The following is a 21,943-nucleotide window of genomic DNA, read 5'->3' as shown; positions in this document are numbered from 1 at the left end:
GGGGACCATGCTAATAAATACATATATCGTACTTGTCGAAATTCGAAATAAATGTAGAGCTGCGCGACACCGTGCATAGAGTTTAATGGTAATTATATTATTAATGAATAGTTGTTAATTTGATCATCTTATTGTTTTTCGCTATCACAAAAGTAAATACAACTCCAACAGAGGCAAATGGGGGTCAGAACGGGGGCTCTATCCCAAATACTAATCGATGAACTAAAGATGCGACCGAACACTTACAGGCTAGATTTAATCTCTACTGGTTCTCTCTACTCTCAAAGGTATACATATTTATAGCGATTCGTATATTTATATCAATGTTTATGGATATTCAACACTTAGAGTTTAGCCTAAACATATCTCGTTCCGGTAGTTTATTCCATTGTACGTAAAAATAAAATCATATCAAATGACTTGCTGCTGCTTGGCTTTACTATTTACAAGTGCGATTCTCTGCTTGGGCGGCGCTATGTGTATCGCATTTTTGGGGGAAGCTTACGTGGCTCGAACTCTCTCTACACCACGGAGAAGGAGGCAAGGGAGGAGCAAGTCCCGGGTCCAAGTTTATAGTCCAAAGGCGGCGGCGTAAGCATGCAAAAGCTGAAGCACATAGTCGGCGCTCTCCTGTATAACATTGCTGCCTAGACTGTGCGGACGCTGCGGCCTCTCAAAATCCAACTCCTCCAAAATTCCAGGCAGCTGTTCCTCCTGGCGGCGTGGCTCTTCCGACCCCGGCTGCTCCCCACCGCCGTTTGCGCCTCTCGCCTCGCCGGGCATCAGTTCGTTCTATTCGAGCGTTCGACGCGGCCGCTTCGCCGGCAAGCAGGCTCCATCACTGTCGCCGCCCAGCGACGCCGAGCCGCAGCTCTTGCGACCGTTCTCGATGGGCGACGGCGAGCCAGCCGCATTTGCATGGGCCACCAGGGCCGGCGAATTAGAGCTGGAGTTGCCACCCTGCTTGCCACCCAGTTTGTTGCCCTCAAAGTGCGGCAACCACTTGGCCAGCTGCTCCTCAAAGAAGTTCTCCAGGTATTTGGCATTGGAGTACGTTTTCGTGTCCTCCTGGCCGAAGAGTCGGTCGTTAGTAGGGATCGGAAGCAGGGCAGAGACATTTGCAACCCTCACCTGATAGAAGAGGTAAGTATTGGAGAAAATCAAGCGCACGTCGGACACAAAGCCGGCAATGTCCTTGTAGTGGTTGGGACTGGAGGGATCCAGGCGGGTACGAATTACATCCAGCGACATGGGGCTGCAAAGATCGGAATTTTAATTATATTTCAGGAATTCAAATCCGGGGGGGCTAGACTTGAAACCTACTTGGACACAATCTCGTAGTAGGATGTATTGGCCGGCGACTCCGGCTCCCGGAAGTTGAGGCTCTGCTCGTATTGGCAGTACAATTCCAGACAGATGCGCTGCAGGATGCGCAGCTCCAGGGCGCTCAGCTCGCCCGGTGACGCCTTCTCGCCTTCGGTCTTGGTCAGCTCCTTGAGGTTGACGCACAGCAGGCACTGCCAGCTCTCGCTCTCGTCCGGCAGCGAGCTGATCGCGGGTATGTGGCAGTTCTGATGGAACACCTTCGGACACTTGTCGCAGCACATAAGCTCTCCTCCGTCCAGGCAGACGGCGCACCAGTCCTCGTTAGGATCATCTTTTTGTTCGTTTTTATTATTAACTGACATTTATTAGTTTTTTTTTGCATTTTGAGTGTGTGTTTATGTGTGTGTGTGTGGTGTATGGTGTGATGTGTATGCATTGTTGTTGTTTATCGAGTTTAAGTTGGTTTTTTTTCGTGTATTGGCATTTTGATTCAATTGTTAGTAGTTTATACGTGTGTCGTTCCGTTTATTTGGCGCGTTTTGATTTGATTTTATTTTTGGAAACGAGTTTATTTTCGGAATATGTTTGAAAATAGAAATAAAGAGAGAGCAAAGTTATGAGAATTTTAGAATTTGATGTTCGGTAAGCCAACCAAAAACATAAAAAACTAAATGACGTCGCGTTCCCAACCACAAGCAAAGCTCAAGACAGACGAGAAGTTCTTTTAACCTTCACCAGAGCCTAAAACAATTTTAAAACCAGGTAACAAGCAGGTAACCACCACCACCAGCTTTTAGATTTGATTCAGAAGCCAGACGGAGCAACTACAATGCTACAGCATACATACACGCACGCACGCACGCAAGCACAGGGAGCCCTGGAGACGTTCTTCGGCGTTGTACTCACCTTCCTGTGTATTGGACAGATCCGTGGAGCTGTGCACCTGCGGCGAGGTGGTCTTGGTGCGACCCTCCGGCAACACCTGCACCCCATTCGAGTCCAGCTTGGCTATGGTGGCAATTAGATCGTTGATCGAATCGTCGCGCACCTTGTCAATGGGTTCGGTGAAGTCCTTGTTGTTCTAAACAGGAACCGGAAAGATCGGTAACTAAAATATATATAGATCTTGCCAGTTATCTTGAATCCTCACCTCATGCGTACTGGGACTGGGGGTCTTTGGATTCGTCGAGGTGACGTTCGAAAGTATCGAGACGGCCGGCCCCAATCCCAAAGCGGCTGCGTTTAGCTGTGCACTGGAGGAGGAGGACCCGTTACCAAGGCCCTGGTGATGACCCGCACCACCGCCCCCCAGGCTGGGCGGGGTGCTGTTCTTGAGTGTGTTTGGAGATTTCAGTGAGATTTTAAAATTTTCCGATGTCTGGCGGCCATTCGCAAACGGTAAAAGGGGACCCTGCTGCGAACACACTGAAAGTGGAAGTAAATAAATGTTAAGTAATAAGAACAAATTTAAATATAAATATATAAAATTTAAAATATTTATTTATTTAAAGGATTTGTATCCCAAGGTACTCATGTAGCGTATTTATTTTTAAATTTTTTTCCCCATATTTTTTTATCAAAATTTTAAGACAAGAACTCAATTTTTGACTAACCAATTAAGTTTATTTGTTGAGGAGAGCGCTTTAAACTTTCTGATACTCTTACATTGAACACCAATCGACCTCCGTTAAACAGGGACACAATATTCTTAAGACATTCAGCCTTTAAAATAAGAAATCATAAAAAATGTACAAAACAAATTTAAATACCTTACTCCCCACTTAAGTAAAATAAATACAAAATGAATACAATTAAACACACATTTCAATGCCATCCAATCATCATTACTATTAATTAATTTAATTTATACATTGAGTTTCGCACAACACAATCACGTAGGTCTGTAGCACCAACACAAGGTCAAGTGCCTTTTAAATATTCAGTATTGTAAAAGGTTTTATGTAATTAAAGTACTAAGTACTTTTGAGTTATTTTTAAAATACTTATACTCATGTTAGACTGGATAAGTTAGTGGCTCACATGCTACTGATAAAACTTCCCTTAAATCGTTATTTTCAATATAGTCATATTAAGAAGTGATCCAATTTATCCAATTTGAAAGAATTTAACACATTTTAAAAGAGATTGCGAAATATAATATGCGCATCATTATTTTCATAAAAAATTGCATATAAAAGGGCATGTTTTGTGTTGATAACAACTTCCAAAAAAAAAAAGGTATTTGACTTTTGTTTATAACATTATTAGAAGAATGCGAAAAGTCGAAAGAAAACGCAAATGTATTCTTTAAATTTACGTAATTAACATGAAAAGTATGGTGGAAATTATGTCAAGTGCGGCTGATTAAAATTAAATGTAAAATAAACTATACTATATTTCTTATTCAAATTAAAAGCACAAGAAACGAACATTAACGCATGATATTTTAAAATTTGTTTCATTTAAATAATTCCTGGCCTTTTGCTGAAGTTTGTGTTTAAGCAGTTCGTTTTTGTAGCGCGTAAATTCTTTAACAACATTTTAATTTCCTAGGCAAAAACTATTAGTTTCCTTTAATTAAATATTTTTTTCTTATATATTCATATTTTTCATATAAAGCCTCGACTTCTAGCGCATATGTAAATACCGAATGACAATGAACTACGGCTACATTTCATTAAAAACTTTTCTGTTATTACTGTGTCTGCTTAGACCAATGTAGCAATATAGTATTCTGTAACTGAAATGTAGAAACTTTTACATTTGTGTAGGTTAAAAACTTTGGGTTACATAAAGAACGTTTGAAACTAGAGGTCCGTTGAACGAAAAGAAAGTGAATTGGGTTAAATGGACCCATTTAAATTACTCACTGTTCGACTGCTGAGCGGATTGCGGGATGTGCCACTTGGCCAGGCTGTGCATACCCCCGCCACCTCCTAGCTGCGGCGAGGTCTGCGGTGGGCCGGTATTAAAGCCAGCCTGGCTCCCATGAAACCCCAACGACTGCAACGAAAAAGAAAGACCACAAAAAATTGTTAAAGATCCGTTTAGAATGCACCGGCGAATTTCACTGGGGGGACACTCACATTCTGCATGGGATTTGGCATCATTTGGGGGCGCTGTAGTGCGCCCGGCGAAGGTATCTGTCCGCCGCCACCGCCCGCCGCTCCGGCCATGGCAGCTGCGGCCGCCGCCTGCTGGGCGTGGCTGGCCATGCGCTGGTACTGCGACTGGAAACGCGCATTGCTGCTCATGAAGTTGGCGTCCCGCGGCCCGCCTCCCGGACCACCGCCCTGCGCGAAACCCTGTTGGCCGGGCATGAAATGCGGCCGCATCTGGGGGCCCATCTGCTGGTGGGCCGGCGCCGGTGCTCCCTGCGGTCCGCCGGGATAGCTGGGCGGACCATTAAATGCCATGTGGGCGTTAGGGCTCTGCGCCGCCTGGTTGTTCAGCAGACCCCGCAGGCTGATGTCTGGAAGCGCAAGAGCCGTGAATTAATGTTCCACCTCGTCTTCTTGGACTCTCTGGACTCCGCCTTCGGCACTTACCCATATTCTGTGGATGCGTGGAGGAGCTCACGTGCGGCTGGCCATGTCGCTGCATGCCCACTGGCGGCATTCCCCCGAAACGAACTGCAATGGAGACGAGGAAACCCATTAAAAAGCTGGAAAAATTATAACAGAAACTGCCCGCAGGGGGTTTGGTCTTTCTGGGAAACACCACTAGCAGCTGACATATTACTAAATCATTTCGAGAATAGGGTAAAATAACACATAAATACAATGAATACAAAGAAAAAGCTCAGTTGTATATAAATAATAAGGGGGATATAACAGAATATAATAATATAAGAACTTTTTTGAGTATTGAGACAATTGTCCATGTTTAAAGTGTTGCTCAACAACATAATTATTCATATTATCTTTTAAAATTTTAATAATAATATTAACTATTCAATTAATATTATAAAAGTCTTTATCATTACCGCCTGCTCCGTCTTAAATTTACTTTTAAGAGAAATTCTTATGAAATTTGGCCGAAAGCATGCCAGTGGTATGACTCATTGAGTATTTATCCGCTAGCTTTAGCACATAGTGCCGAAATCTCAAGTGTAGATAAGTAAAATTTATAAAGATTTATCTGTGCTAAATACAACCCTTTTTTTCATTCGAGCTTTCTGCACCTTTTCCCAGGGGAACTTAGTTCTTCCGAGAAATAGAATATATACATACAGTGCTGACTAGACGGTTATAAATGAGAAATAATAAAGAAATTTCGGTTCCTACCCTTACCTGACCCGTCGCCCGGAAAAGAGCGACTCATGGACAGATTGTTAAACTGCTGCTGGGCGGCGTTGCTGTAGAGCGGCGGTCCGTTTTGCGGTCCAAAGTTGACGGGAGGACCGTTCGGTGAGAGGCCGGCGGGCATTCCGGGCGGAAGTCCCGGACGCAGGGGCGGGGCCATATTCGGACTGGGAGGTTGGCGCGGCGGCGGTTGAGGTGTGCCGTTCGGTGATTGCGTCGGCGGATAGGGCTTGCCATCCACAATGATAATGCCAAGCTGCGATATGACCTTCTGCAGATCCGACACCTGGTTAAGCTGCACCTGTATGCGCACCGGGATCTCAGGATTGGGTATGTCCGCCCGCTGGCACTTGAGCTTCTGCAGGTGACGCACCAAAGACTTTTTGCTGGAGAGAATGGCAAAGTCGCTGCCCTTCTCCAGGGCATTCTGCATGAAGTCGATGCAGTGGTCTGTGTTGTCGGACAACAGCTGCAGCGTCTCCTTCTTCTCCACCAGCACCTTGAGCTTGCTGTCGCACACCTCGTTCAATCGCATGATGAGCTGCTTGCCACGGGTATTCACCGTGTTGGTGATCTTCACCGCCATGGCGGTGATCTCCTTGATGAGATCCTTCTTCTTGTCGTGGATCAGCTGCTGCCGGTCGTCGATCACCTTGGTGGCCGAGGAGAGCAGGAAGCGCTTGTAGTTGATCTCGGAGACGAGAGTGGATAGTGCCTGGCGCGACTCCGTGGCGATCTCGTGGGCGAACTTGTACTTGTGATCCCGATGATCGCTTAGCTGACAATCGCGGCAGGTGAGCTTGTCGCAGGTCTCACAGAAGAGCGACAGCTTCTCCTGCGGATGCAGCTGGCACATGTGCAATTTGTCCACCCCAGCAGCTCCGGCCAGCTGCTCGTTGTTAGCCTCATCCTTGGGCTTAATCGTGTGATCCTTGGTGATCTTGAGGCGCTGGTGTGCCTGCACACAACTGTCGCAGATGTATTCCGAGCAGTCTACACACCAGGAAGTGGCCACTGCTCCATCGGAGCAGCTGCTGCACTGAATGCTTGTCGACGCGGATGACTTTTGACCCTCCCCGGTCAGACCCAGGCCGCCTGCGCCATCGCCGCTCTCGCCGGCGGCACATTGTTCGATAAGGAACTGATTGTCCACTATGAACTCGTTCTGCGAGGCATTGTCACACACGGGACAGTGGATCAATGGCGGGAGGGAGCGGTCCAGCTCAGAGAACTTGGTGCTTACGCACTGAGCACAGGCCACGTGGAGGCATTCCAGTAGCTTGGGTCTGTCGTTGGATCCGAGGAGCTGGGCACAGTAGACACACTTGAATAGCGCGAACTTGGCGGATGCTGACGAGTTGGACTCCGACTAAAACGATAGAAAGAAGGGAAAATGTTACTTGAATGTTTCATTTTGAAGCTCTTTTCCCATTTGGTCTCTTTTTTATTGGTTCTTATATGCTAACCATAACTCGTGAAGGATAAACTCAAATAATCTTTTTTTTTTCGTTCCGCTCCTAAGAATAAAAGCAAAGATACTTATAAAACGTTCTCTCACGGAGCAAAACCAAATTTATTATTATTTTTGTCTCTTGTAATTCGGAATAATTGTAATCAGAGAGAAAAAGCTCTCTCAAAGTGCAGCTAAAAAAACTGTCTTGTTTGCTACTGAGTAAGACTTGTTACCTACTGCTGGTTTGCTTGTACATTGCAAGCAAAGTGTGAAAGAGAGACATAGAAAGAAATATAGCCCTTGCTATAAAAATATGTTTTACAGAGGAATTGGGTTAGATAGATTGCTAGGTTGTGTAAGGTCAAAATCAGTTTCCAGTGAAACTATTAACACCAAAAGCAAATTTTGTCTATCAAGACTGGAATTGGTTGTAAATTGAAAAAAATATGACAGCAGATTTATTTGTTGAGAGATTAGATTATTAAGAAAAACATTTACTTTATTAAATATTTATAGCCCATAAAATAAGAAAATTTCATACAGAATCGTATAACCCTTTTTGAAAGCCCTCGTTAGTGTTATCTCATAGAGTTGAATTTAAAACTGCAGATAAGGATAATTTATACATGTCTGGTTTTTAGTACTGTTATCAAATCATAAAATAAAGCATGGATCGTATAAGGACAGCACTTTCACTTCGCTCTTTGGAGTGACCCCGCATTATACTATCTTATCGCTTTATGACCAGATAACACTGGCAAACGATTTATGGGGGTAATACCCCTATATGTATTTCTGACGTGTGGTTTTTATGCAATTATGTGATAGGTGGCCATTTTTAGTTTTATTTACTTTTAGTGATTTATTAATGGGATAAGGATATGGATAGGGATGTTACTGAAGTGAACTTTTAATCAGCCGAGGAATCTCGTTGAAAATACCTTGCACATTTGTTTGCGCCTAAACTTTAGATTAGATTCAAGGCTACAACCATAAACTATCCGTCTAATCATACAATGGCTTATCTGACCGGAAATTACATTTATTCAGCTACAGTGGTCATGATCATCTCTCAGCGTCCCGGCCTCGAAACTTCTTTACAATTAATAGCAACCACTTTGGGGAGATTCAGAAAATAAATAGTGCCCGATGCTGGAGTTGGGACATGGAAGCTGCGACTCGGAATCGGAGCCATCATCCCCGTCGCCCCGCCACTGCCATCCGTCGTCCCCAACTCTGTCTCCGAATGTCGCTGGCCGAAGATTGATTAGTTTTATCTTGAGTTGGAGCACATAAATCCAATTGATTGATTATGTTTGTGCTCGATAAAGATTGTTGCATTGGTGTGCGAGTGCTTTACATGCAGCCCCACACAGTCGGTGCCAGAGTGTTTGAGCGACTGTATCCTATACAGTGTGTACCAACGGAAGCGCCATGGACATTGATGAATGCGCCCCGACAGGCCGAAGGAGGAGCCCAAATCCGGACTCGAGTCCGGACATTGCATTGCCAAGGGGCCGGGAGTCTGAGGAGTGAGGATGATAAGCGAAACTGCAGCGCACATTATTATACCCGCTTACGGATCTCAGAGCTATAGTGCCGATCCGGCGATCCATCTTCCGTCCGAAAGAAAGTTTCGCCTCGGTTTTCTCCAGAGGCCAACTGCCAACTCATCCCGCCACTTTCGAAACGCCTCGGCGGCCGCTCATAAATCATGCTTCTTGCATTCATTATGTACACTTGAGGTTAATACAATAGTTGTTCGAAGGCTTTGAATATTAAATAACAAGTTGAATTTACTTTTACTTTAATTTTAGTGTATTATAGATCTTACTTCACTTGTCGTATTGAAGTTAAAAAAATAACTTAAAAAAGAAAGCCACTTCTTAGTTTCTAAGTCAGCGGTGGGACGTGGTAGCTCTTAAAGCTCTCAGGGGCCCTTTCGTTAGGTTTTGCGAAACAAATCATATATACATTTTTGGACAGTGTATTAAATTTGCTTGCACAATCTGTCTGGCTCATGTCTGCCCATTTTGTAAATGTTGTAAGTTTGTTAGTCTGCCTGAGCAGTGACTATTTTCTATAAGATTTGGTATTGGTATGTTATGTATTTTTACCAATCTGAATATAAAATAATATTAGTTTTTAATAACAGAAAATAAGCCTTATTCGAGCATTAACAAATTAAGTTTTAAGTCTTTTCTCAAATCACATTTCTACCATTTTGATTACAGCTGTTTGAGGGAACTTCCCGTATACCCACGTGGGCAATGGAGCGACTAGGCGCTCCGAAGGCTGCGTCCCACATGAAAGCCATTTATCACGCGGCCTTCCCAGCTCCCCGGAGCTTCTCGCCAAGATTCGGGTTCAAGTATGGTCTCGGGCTCAATTCGGATCTGTTCGGGTGGCGTTCGGGTCAGGTCGTTGCAGATCGGATCAGATCGGATCGGCAACCCACTTAGAGTTGCCCAAGACCCGCGGCACTGGCCCAGCAACGGCGGGCCATTAAAATTGTGGCGAAAAACCAGCTGCTACCCCCATGTTTTCAATCGCATCGCAATGACTTGGCGCAACTGGAAGCGGGTAGCAAACTCGTTTTCTTGGCCAGCACCTACAATACGATGCATACTATGTATACTAGCGGACTCGGCGAACGTTGCCTCGTCCCAATTATACGCCTTTAGATAAACTTTGGATTGATAATATATAAATACAAATATCAAGTATCTTCTTAACGATTCCTTATTGGCTGCCAGAAAAAAAATGGGTCTTTCGACCTGTGAACATGTCATCTATAACAGATCATATTCAAAACATGTACTTTCTATATTCAAACCTTTTAAGGTTTGGTCTTGTGATTGGTGGCATGGTCATGGCGTATTAGAAATTGAACTCAAAAGAAATCCAAGCAATTGGAACTTTAAATTTTCCTTTTTTTTTTAGAATAAAGCATTTATAATCCATATGAATAATAAATACTTCTTCATTATTCTGTCTAGGACATGAATAAATAGATACCTTAACTGTTGGAGTAAATCCTTGATCTTCGATAATTTCTGTCTTGAATGTCTTAATAAATCCTTCTTCTTTGATCATTTCTGTTCCATTGAATTTTTGAGTGATTCGTGATACGGGTGTGTTGCCACAAAGCAATAAATGCAATGGCTCTGGAGGTAGAGTCAATAGTGGCAAGTTAGCTCTTTCAACAGGACAGCACCCTCCAGACGTTACCCCGGAAAATTTCAATGCTCCACAATACTCGCAAAGCATGTCTATCGGCCCATCACTGGAATTCACGTCATAATCAGTGCTGCAATCGTTTTCAAACGTGGCTTGATTCGAACAAGTAGTTTTAGTGCTTGATATATCTCTTTTTGCCCGTTGTTTGAGGTTTGCTCGACGTTTTCGCGCTGCCAATCGAGCTGCCTCACGGGCTGCCTCTCTTTGCTGTTGTGTTTGGGAAGCACGAAATCGGGCCATAGTAACGCGTTGCTTTTCACGTGCAATTACTTGTTCTTCTTCAGTCGTTTTATTTGCATTATTTCGTACTCTTCTTGCATTACGGCTTAGTCGAGAAAGATTCGATCGTCTTGCTTGCGGCATTATCAAATTTTCAATAATACCGAGTTTTATAGTTGGTCCTATTCGAAACAACTACCCAAATTGCCGTTGTCAACTTCAATATTTTACTAAAATTACTACAGGATGAATAACATCTCCTCGCCAACTATTGTATGAAAATAAACAAAAAAGCCAAATCACTTTATATACAGCGGTCGAACGGAATAGCACAAGATAAAGTCCCGTATCCTATGTTGGTCTTCTGCCTCTGAGCTACCTACTTACCAACATTCAACCACATCGGTACAGCCGTTCTTCAGTTATAAATTGTGTAACTAACACGACTTTCTTTTATATAAACATTTATAAGACATACATGAATGTACTCGAGTGTACGTTTCTATGTTCGTAGCATTCCGAAAGAACATGTGGCAAAAATTTATAGAATGCTTTTGTGCCAGTAATTCAAATTAATGGATTTTTCAATCATCCCATCCGTTCAAATGGAAAATTAAGCTAACCCAAGACGTAGTACCTCCTGTTAAATTTTTTTTACAAAACAAGTTCATCATGTTTTCTTTTGTACTCTAAATAGGGTCAGGGTTTCGAATTAAGCTTTTTGCAACTACATAAGGAATCAAATTTAAATCGTTTAGACGAAATATGCGATTTTTTTTTCTCTATTACGGTTTTTAGGGGGCTTAAAATCACGAAGACCATTAGGTTTTGGCCACACACATCAGAAAACAGCACGCTCACACGAACTAAACTCAAATGGAGGGGAAAGAGTCGACGCAGAAATAACTCTAAATCAATTTCAATTAGAAAATGATGAAAGGATGCCCCGGCAACAACCAAAATGGCAACCAGACTCGAACAACAACAACAACACAAAAGGCATCCGTCTGCACGAAGCTCTAAAAACGTGAATTGATGGAATGGCGACATGACAACGACTGAATGAGTGCATTTATGATTGATGTAATTTTGATGAAAGTAAATTTTGAAAAAGTTTTCCCTGCTTCAGCAGCAAACTCTCCCCCCAGTATCTGCCTTCTGTGTGCCGATTGGCACGCGCTGAAGACTTTAAAAGGCTTTGGCAAAATTTAATTTCAAATTTATTTTCGAAAAAGTTTCAGTCTCGTTAGTCACACAGAAAACTTTGTTGCAGAAATTAAATGAAAGAAGTTCCACAACTGCTGTACTGCGCCCGTAACCGTCCCACACTCTCTCCCCTTTCTCTTTTCTCCGCAGGTTTGGCGCTGTGACAAGACCAGAATCGGTTAAAAGTCCGCACTGACAACTTTCAGACACATTTCACATTCGAAATCCATTTTCCGAGGCAGCCATAATTCCATTAATTTGTGTGCGTCCCATCAATGCGGATGTCTATCCGCCAAAAGCCAGAGATCCACAAATGCGAAGGTGGCTCCTTCCTCCATCTCCCGGAGACAGCAACAGCAGCAGCAGCAGCACCCAAAGGCAATCAGAGTGTTTTGAATATTCAATATTCAATATTCCGATTCAAGTTCGTTGTCAGCCGAACAGAATCCACCTGGGGGCTCGTTCTACAAGCTCCGATATAGCTTATGCAGGATTTGACTTAGTCTGTTGGAAAACATGCTTAAGAGATGCATTTGCTTAGATTAGTGGTGCCCAAAATCCAGAATTCCGAGTCGCTAAATTTGTCTGCTCGGGCTGTGCCACAGAATGTTATGTACAAGTGCGGGTACAGTTAAATCTATATATTTTTCTAGCCATAAACCAAAGGTATTTGAATATAAATTATTTTATAATAATGCTATATAATCCTTGGCGCACTAACCAGAAGGACTACAAATGCTTTATCTCTATAAACAATTTCAACCAAAAATGTTTTCCATTTTGTCCGCCATCGACAGTCGCCAATCCCATTTGTGGCGTTCGCCCGATAAAAGGTTTTCCTTGTCACTTCAATTTCAGGTAATGAAGCCTTTCGGTAGACTTAAAATTTAATTAAACTTTATTTAAATGCAATTTGGGGGAAAGTTGTGAAATACTCTGCATGGCTATGGGTGTGCATATGCATGCCGGACTACCAGCAGTTGCAGTGTTCGTGCTGCACTTGTGGGTGTTTTCAGCTAGCATCCCTTCTGCCTCCCAGTCGCCACCCGCTGACCAGGCCATAAATCAGTGCAATATGAGACATGCATCATGGGGTGTCTGTCGTCCTACCGGTCGCCTGCTGATTTTAAATAGAGAGAGAGAGAGGCAGATGAAGCCCCATGCTGGTGGTCCTTTCTTGGTTTCTTCGGATTTCAGGCGGCTGAATGCCGGATGCTTGATGCTGGATGCTGGATGCCGGATGATGATGGCCGGACAGCGCTGGTTTATTGTTGCTCCTACATCAATTTCGTTTATTTTGCAAATTTACAACGCAAACGGCAGGCATCATATGGCACACACAACCATACACACATGTATACGTGAATGTCCTTTGAACTTTCGAACACCAGAAAAAGCCTTTGATTCAACAGAGCTGCAAATTAATTACGTTTAGAATTTCTGTACGAGACACATTTCGGACAATAGCCCGCAATCCACCATCCGTCATTGAGTCGTCCATGCAGGGAGAGAATGCAATTTCGGATCAGAAGTTGCCTACGACAATGACTCATTTTCAAGGGAATGCCCTTTACTTAATTTATAACTAAATTAATGGCTCCGCTCCTCCATGAAGCTTCCATCATTCGCCACAGTTTCCCGTTTCGGTCATGCCGTATACATTCGTTATGCTTCGTCGTTATGGTCGCCGGTTCATTAAGTCTGATCAAAGTGGTAATCGAATTGGAAATACCTTCCAGATATGTACGCGCGACTGAGTAAATTCCGAGATTCTTTTGCGGGGCTGAAAAAGTGCAACGCATTGAATATAATACTGAACCTAGCCATATTTACAGTCCAAGATATGATAACGATAATTAATGGCGGGACAAGGTTCAATGGATCATCAGGGAAAATTGAAAAGGAATGACTCATCTGGAGACTATCGATTCGTATTTCCAGGCGAAATAATATGGGTCTTAAAAACCTCACCCTGAAAGTAAGTGCTCATACGTTTTTATGGCAAATCCATAAAGCACTCAAAGAGCTCCTTCATCGACTGGGCTAGGACTTTCAGGTGGCAGGCTGGCAGCAGGCACATCAAAGTCCATCAACCTTGTGATACTTTTCTCCCTCATCCCCCCATAATAAATACCCCTGTAGCAGAGACAAGTATAAATCTGCCAGGTTTATATCGAGCGGGAGCGATGAAGACGAAACTTGCTTTTGAAATATTTATGAGACTCGCAATAAACTAAAATTTCAAAGACACAACGCTCTCCAAAATGGCCGCCATAAATTGGCGCAAGAGAGGGAGCAGCAGAGGCCAGGCTGGAGACAGAGCCGTATAAAATATGTTATACTCCCCGTAATAAAGGCGAAAAACTTGATTGTACCTGGAACTTGTGAACCAAGTGAACCCAGGCTGTGAAGTGGGGCCAAGGGGCGTGGCGCGGCAGGCCTGCCCGGGCCAAGCCAAGAAGAGTGGCTGCGATTTATGCGACGCCATCGGGCACTGAGGCGAGGAGGAGCTGCAGGGCCATGAAAGGTGCAGCAGCTGATAAATATTAATGGAGGGGCCACCGCCAGATGTACGTATAAACAAACCCAATTCGCGGGCATAACATAAATAAATAAAATTGTAAATATTCAAACTCCACAATGATTGCCGTTCGAATCCGAGTCCGATTACGAATGCGAGTACAAATACATATTCAAAATCGTGGCGGGTCCTTCAAATCAGATCGTATCTATTACCAATGGCCAGGGAGAAGAGAGGGTAACTGGCAGTGGAGGCCAGGAGAAGCAGCGCCATTTTGGGCCATTGGCCATTCGGTTTAATCGCGGACATATCCGGCCAACGTCGCTGCAATTTCCGCCCAGGAGAACGATGAGGAGAGCAAGGGCAGCAGCCGGAGTGGGGAGTAGGGTGGAACGAGCGAACCACCCAAAGCCCACCTAATGGACATACCCTAATGACCCAACATTACATTTCATAACGCAATTTAAGGCACCAAAAAAAAAGTATATATATATATATAAATTGCTTTGAAAATGGTTCCATAAAAAGCACGAATTGGATTGCGGATTAACGCAGATACATACACGCCCGCAGTCAGTCATACGTGTGAGTATATCCGAAATTCAGTGTCTAATTCAAGAGGATTTCAAGTGCTTGAGTATACTTTCAGGGCATTCTCAAGAATATTCAAATTGGAAACATACAACTGTATATAATGCAACAGAATACTTTTGGAAACCTTTTGAAATTATTTATACATATATATATTCTAAGGCTCGCCAATAAACGGGCTGTTTATGAGGAGACCCATTAAATATTATACTTCTGTATCCCTCGGTTACTTGCCTCAAATGTCCCAGGCCGCAGTGCTTCTGTCGTAAAGATTTAATTGTATGGAAATCGTAAATGGCACGCAAAGAACCAACAGAAACAGAAAAGTTTTGCTTGATTTTATGAGAAAATCGATGGAACCCATTAAGAGCGAAGCTAACTGCCAAACTGCAGGTCCTAACCGAAGGAAGTCGGCGGGTTTTATGTAAATAAAATTGCTTTTCCACCGAAATGTCATCATTTGCCAGACCCTTTTGTTGGGACATTTGGGGATCCATAATGTCACTGATAAGTGGAAGTTCCTATCGAAAATGACACACCGAAACGGGTCGTAATAAAGTGATTCATTGGGATTACAATGACAGCCCCGGGGGTTGTCGTCGTCTGATTGCGTTGATCGATTAGATCCTTTCTCGATTAACGAGGCTGTCGGGATCAAAGGACTCTGAAAAGACTTAATCATTGACTTTGAAAGGTTTGCCTGTCGCTTGGCTTGTTGAGTTGAACAATTCTTTCAAACCTAATACCTGTTTATTTAAATAAAAGCATTTGCAGTATATTTATCCAGCTGCTGTCGGGACAAATAATAAAGTATTTACTCGGAAAACAAGAATACAAATTAAAAACCAACATAAACTCAAGGACACCAGAGAAACCTGGGAATTATTATTCATCGATAGATGATACTATTCAGTTTTCACATAACAGTTGAAGAAACTTTGTGAGTCATGTTATATATAAATATTATTATATTATAATTAAAATTTGTTCCTGTTTTAATCAATTTCTGTCAGTGTTCCATCCTAAGAGTTTCTTGAATCAATACCTACAAAATATGACTTTCATTAACATTACATTTTCCAATTACTTTTTATAATGTTAATAATGGTTCCTATTAGCATTACTCTTTTTTAATGCCACGATTTCCGTTCAATGATAATGCTAAACGAATGATAATGCTTTTAGGAACAAGCCCAGGCTTTGGTTATAGAGGAAGACGACACTTGGGAAAGCTGCCGTGTAGGTACGAATATAATAATCATTATTCCCAATCAAGCAGCAAGTATAAATTCAAAATTGAAAATACCTCGCTGGGGACCAAAGACGTGGACCGGACCAGACCGAAGCGAAACCAGGAAACCGCAAACTAATGAACGGGCTGAGCTGACGGCTGCTCTCCGGATTTGGACCCCGGGGCTGCTGCAGACGACGCTTGACGGCGCCGGCGACGGCGACGGTGGCGTTGGGCAGGGCGTTGTGGTTGCGTTGGTCCGACGAGCTGGTGGCCCTCGGTCTCTGGAGCTTACCAAAGCCGTCACAGCCGCCGTTGCTGCTGCTGTGGTTTGCGGTTCTTTTTGTGCCCGATGCAATTGTTCCTGCTCCCGGAGGCCATGACATCCACAGACATTACGTATATATGTATGTATATATGTATATGTATGGGCCAAAGTGTGCACAAGTATTTTCCAAAATGGCGACTCCCCGCAGATGTAGATACACAAACCGGTAAGACTTCCCAGCTAGCAGGGGGCTCGAAAATCGTGACGCCAGCGGTTGCAGGAACAGCAATATTATAGTCGATACGGAACCGTAGCGTAGGCGTATGTCTAGGCGTTTCAGGGGCGTGCCAGGGCAGCTGAAAAGCACTGACGCAGCTCAAAAATATGCCTTCCGAATGCCTGCCGAGAGGGGCTATAGGGATAGGAAATCAGACGGTCTCGTTTCTCAGGACTTATGCAGCTTATGAAACTTTGCCAGAGCCAGAGTCTCCCGTCTCCCACAATCCCACCTCCTCCAAACGCTTCAATTTAAAGTTACGTCAATTCGGTCCGCTTGCCATTGCTGTGCTGACTGCACAATATTTGTTGTTGTACGTTATAATCCTCTTTTTGTGATCGGATTATGTCCTGTGTAGCACCTAATCCCCGCACAGGAGTGCGACCAACGTACACATGTTGCCAGAAAGCCCCGCCCTCATCCGTCGCCCACATCCATCCGCACTGATCCCGCAGTCGCAGTCAACTTTAATTACGCACTGGACGTCGATGGATGGATTAGGGCGGCCTAACGCCCCCTGAGTGCTCGGAAAAGCAATTAAAATGTGTATACCTCGGATGTACAGTGGGACCAAGCTAATGGCAACATTCTCTGCTGGGAAAGGGATCACAAATTCAAGTATTGCTGATGTTACTTCCAAACAAATATAATAACTTTGTTTCGATTCAAGTGCAATTTTGAAGTGGAGAAGTTGCTTTAAAGTGGTTGTGAAACCTAGCAGGTGGCACTACTATTGGCCAAAAGTTGTTAATATTGAGAAGTAAACAGGTGTGCAACTGCATCTATGAAATTCGATCCAAGCCTAAACAGGTGCCTAAGAAAAGTTTTGGGAAAATATGCTTTATTTATTTATTACGACGCCTGCTTACAAAAGAAGAATTGACAATAGTTTAATATTTTACACAGTGAACTCAAATTTAGTTGAACTTAGCTATGCTCCACCGTAAGAGCGACAATAGAAGATGTTTAAAAAGAAGATGCTATGAAAGCATGCCGGGATGGAAGGTGGACAGGTGCTGGTACCGAGACCTGGATGTTGATGTGTCTGTTTTAGTGGCAGGTAGCCCGTGAAACGTGAAAAGTGAAAAGAGTAGAATTTTCCAAGATCTCTCCGCTCAGATTGCAGGGTAATCAAGTTAATTAGAAACTTTACTTTTTTTCCGTGCACTTAACGACTATTTCGGTGGGTTGATGCTTCCCTGCCCCTGGCCCTGGCCTGGCCTGGCCATCGGCACTTTGCCATCGCCTCGCTTCGCTTTGCTTGCATATTCTCATCAAATTAGAGTTAATTGTACATCATTAAAGGCGAATTCTAAGAATCCATTTCGGGTTTCGTCGGAAAGCGACAGGCAAAACGGTATCCAACAAAATGGCGTCGCCCGATTTCGGGTTTCCATTTATTACGGTGTCAAGCAATTTAATTACAACCTGTCGCATGCATGAGCCAACACACATACTTACGGACATATTTATGCAAGACTTAACTGTGGCCTTGTCGAGGGTTGGAAAAGTGCATTCAGCTGCAACGTTTCAGAGATGACACATGGACCCTCGTTGACTACTCTTCCCTTCCCTTCCATGTCAGCTGTCACTTTTAATGACTTCAGCCCGCCATATTGACAGGAGACGGATTTATAGGTTTTCTCTTTTTGTTTAGCATAAGCACAAACGTACAATAACTAGATGTCCATTTATAAAACTGTCCTCGCCAATTTTAGGTAGTGCAAGACGTTCAAACTGACAATTAACTACGTACCGATAAAGGTCAATACCAATTGATTTGTCTTTAAAGTTGTTGCCTATAAGTGTATATAGGGAAACAACAACAGCTGTATGATTAAAAGGGTATTACCAAAACTTTTATTAGAAAAAATAAAAGAATTGAAAAAGTATCGTGATATTTTACTAAGGTCATGCTACTATGCTTAAACACAAGCTTTCGATTAAATTTATGTATAGTTTTGAGGTATAATTATGTTAATTTTATAGCATTTTTGTATAAATTAATATAAACGGCTTAATAAATATTTCATAAGGAAATAAACAATATATTGTTTAAAAAATCAACATATGACACATATACGATTAGCTGAATAGTTCAAACATTGGTCGGCAAAAAAAAAAAAACACGGACATTGCTAATTCTAAAACGAAAAGTTTTTCATAACGACCAATTTTGAGAAAATAGCGAAGTATAAAAAAAGGGTGGTTTTGGTGCAATATTTTCTCTGGTATACGCAGGGGTTAATTTTCTTATATTAGGCATTGAAAGGCGCCAAAACATACTTTGACTGCGGGCAAAAGTCTAAATACGACCCCCTTTTTTTTAAATTTTTTCCCAATCCTATAGCGCAGATCGTGAAGGATTCGCTTCTGTAGTATGCTCCCCATTATCTTCACCAGCACAAAGTCGGGATTTAAATATTATTGATCCCGTTTGGAACATTTTTGTGTGAAAAGGTCGAAAACACACAATAGATAGTGATTCTATCCTTCAATAGAGGCTACAAGAGAAGTTGGAACAGGATAATTCGGTGGCTTCGTTTTTAAAGCCCGTAGTAGCCCAAAACTATTAACTTTTGTTAATTATATTATAAAAGTGCAAGGAAAGAAATCGTAAGTTCACTTTAGTCAGTTTCTTTTTTTGATTTTTTGTTTAAACTTTTTGAATTTTTGGTTGTAGTAGTAAGTAAGTAAGTAAGTAAGTAGTAATTGCAGTTAAAACAAAACTGCATCACTACCTTTCCTGTGAAAGCTATGTTCGAGATTTTTGTCCGCCACTGTATACCAACCGAATTAGTAACTTTATAAAAGTCGAGCCCCCGTGCATTGGTCAGACATTTCTGTTACTCCTTATCAACTCGACACCTTGTCCGCAGATTTACATTACACTTGGAAGGTTACACAAACATTTTCCCCACATCAGAAATGGGCATTAAGTGATCCGAAGGGGATTCTGCTGCAGAGCTAACGTCGGGACTTCTTGAGAGCCTGGAGTTTGGGGCATGGGGTCTGGGATAAGGGGCTTGAGTCTCGGAGTCTGGGGGCCCTAAGTGCCTCCGCCGACCACAGCAAACACAATCGTTTGCATGATTGACAGGCGGACTGAACGAGTGCATGTCATTCCCAGCCTCGTGTGTGTATGTGAGAGAGTGGACGGGCCACTCCAAAGGCAGCACTCAAGGCAAACATTTATTTGCACGAGCCGCAGCCGAAGAGCTTCAATACAGACAAAAACCTATGGAAACATCCTAACTAATATAGGAAGGTAGTTTCTATTGTAAAGTCGATAAAAACATGATTATTAAATATTCCTTAAAATATATTTGTAATTATAATACCATTAGGTAGGTATCATATAAATCATTGATTAATATTATGTTTCTGGAGTCTCTAGAATTATGAATTCAGATAGCCTCGACCCTAAGAAGTGTCACTCTCAATACGCAAACTTGCAAATATTGTCCGCCAATTGAATTCCAATAACCTTACTAATTAAATTGTGTAGTGTTTATCGTTTATACGGAATATAATTACTTTTAAAGTCAGTAGCGTTTGGTCCGAGCAAAAGAAAATAATAAACTTTCTAGGATGAGTCATATTGGGTAAATATAAAAATGTTTATATCAGTCCTATTTAAATTAATTTTAAAATTACTTTATACATTCCTTCTAATCAACAAAATGTATTCATGTAAGGTACGATTTGACGTAAAAAATAAGGAGTTGACCGATATATTTACAGAAGTTCTACTGTAGCTGAAAGAGCCGCTCAAGCGCGACGGCCAGAGAGAGACCCAACGGGCAGAGCACACTCTCTCTCCCGGGCATAAACACACGAACGGCCATCCGGAGAGCGACAGCTGCAGCTGATCTCCATACAAATGGAAGAGGCGAGATATATCATCATATATCTCCAGTTAGCTCTCCGTGTGTATGGGAGCAAGGGAGCCAGCCTTTGCCGAGAGCCAGCTTGCTGATCTGCTCACACCGCTGGAAACCAAAACCAGAAACCATCGGCACGAGACCGCGACTCGAGCGCAAAACTCACAAACTGAAAACTCGGACTGGGACGCGAAAGTGAAATACATTTACATTGTTGGCCTTCTGTTTATTTGCTTGTGCGCCTGTGTGAGCTCGAGTGTGAGCCTGTGCTGGCTATTTGTTTGCATTGGCATGGGAAAAAGATAACAAATGCTTTTTGCACGAGACCGGGCGACAGCGATTGAGTGATAAGGAGAGCCAAACCAAAACAGTTTACACAAAGCGCACGAAGGGCCGTTTTTTACCGGCTCTTATCGGCGGCACGGCCGCATAACGAGCACGTGCGATTAAAAGCAAATTAACCTCAACCAGGTCGCTCACACAGCTTAGCTTACCCGCTTCTCGGCGCTGTCGCAGGGATTGCCCACGGAGGAGGTGCTGGAGGAGGAGGTGGACGTGGTGGGGGCTCCGCTACTGGCCGCTGTTGCCGTGCTCTGCAGATTCATCTGCGGCAGCACATCGCCGGGCACCGTGTCCAGCTGCTCCTGCTTGATGCCCGTGATCAGAGGCAGGAAGTCGTTCTTCAGCTGCTCCAGGTCCAGATCCATGGTGCGTTATCCGCGTGGAAGGATGCGGTACAATGTGGTATATGTGGGCGTGCTAATTATAGCGCTAGTTACTTGTTCACCAGCTGCCGCCTTCCAGCAGCATGGTTATTACGTTGCGATTACAGTTCGGGGGTTCTTGTTTTGAGGTATTTGTATGTTGTGCTCCTCAATCCGTTCCAATGCACACACACGCGCGCGCACACAAACACACACAGACGCGGGCAAGCGAAAGCAAAAACAACGCCACTGCACGGTACGCGATTTTCACAAAACGTTTTCGCTTGCTGTTTTTTATTATTGTTGCTATCGTTTGGCCTTTTCCACAGCGTCTGCTTGGCTTTTCATTTGGATGCTAATGCATTTTCATTTCACCTTCGACTCGGGCTTGCAAAAAATTTTCTCTCTCCGCTTCGCACCAATCTTCTCGCAGAGCGACAAGCACAACTTTCGTTTTACACACACACGTCCGACCGATTCGCTCGCTCCGAATTTCGCTATTTTCCCATCTTGTCGTCACTTTTTAGAACGCTGCGGCATCTTGCCTGCCAGCTGAACGCGCCTGCAATTGTTTTTCGCGTTGAGAGTGGGTTTCGGGTGGTTTTATTGCCGTAATTCGCTGCGAAAACACACGGTCTCACGGCGTTCTCTCCTTGGACGCTTCTTCAGTACAAAAAATTTCCAAAATGGCTGAAATGAATTAATTCATGTCGGCGTTG

General features: G+C 43.2%; 1 protein-coding gene across 6 annotated transcripts; it reads right to left on the bottom strand.

The window, feature by feature from the left end:
* Positions 1-223: 223 nt before the first annotated feature.
* Positions 224-21,917, bottom strand: bon (tripartite motif-containing protein bonus). Of its 6 annotated transcripts, none has more exons than XM_017180306.3 (10): positions 21,015-21,917; positions 5,619-6,999; positions 4,875-4,958; positions 4,413-4,798; positions 4,197-4,329; positions 2,477-2,751; positions 2,233-2,407; positions 1,324-1,657; positions 1,132-1,255; positions 224-1,065 (listed from the first exon to the last, which is right to left on the bottom strand). In XM_017180306.3, exons 1-10 carry the CDS (start codon positions 21,225-21,227, stop codon positions 793-795), a joined length of 3,378 nt encoding a protein of 1,125 aa, XP_017035795.1. In that variant the 5' UTR covers positions 21,228-21,917; the 3' UTR covers positions 224-792. The 6 variants fall into 6 exon arrangements, with proteins under 6 accessions (XP_017035795.1, XP_017035794.1, XP_017035791.1 ...); XM_017180305.3 differs by having other exon boundaries at positions 224-1,068; positions 5,613-6,999; positions 21,015-21,916; XM_017180302.3 differs by lacking the exon at positions 21,015-21,917 and adding an exon at positions 10,102-10,794 and having other exon boundaries at positions 1,324-1,681; positions 5,613-6,999.
* Between the last annotated feature and the right edge of the window lie 26 nt (positions 21,918-21,943).

This window comes from Drosophila kikkawai, chromosome 3R, assembly GCF_030179895.1.
Source record: "Drosophila kikkawai strain 14028-0561.14 chromosome 3R, DkikHiC1v2, whole genome shotgun sequence".
Lineage (NCBI taxonomy): Eukaryota > Metazoa > Arthropoda > Insecta > Diptera > Drosophilidae > Drosophila > Drosophila kikkawai.
The sequence above is the reverse complement of the archived record's forward strand: the minus strand, read 5'-3'. Positions and strand labels throughout refer to the sequence as shown.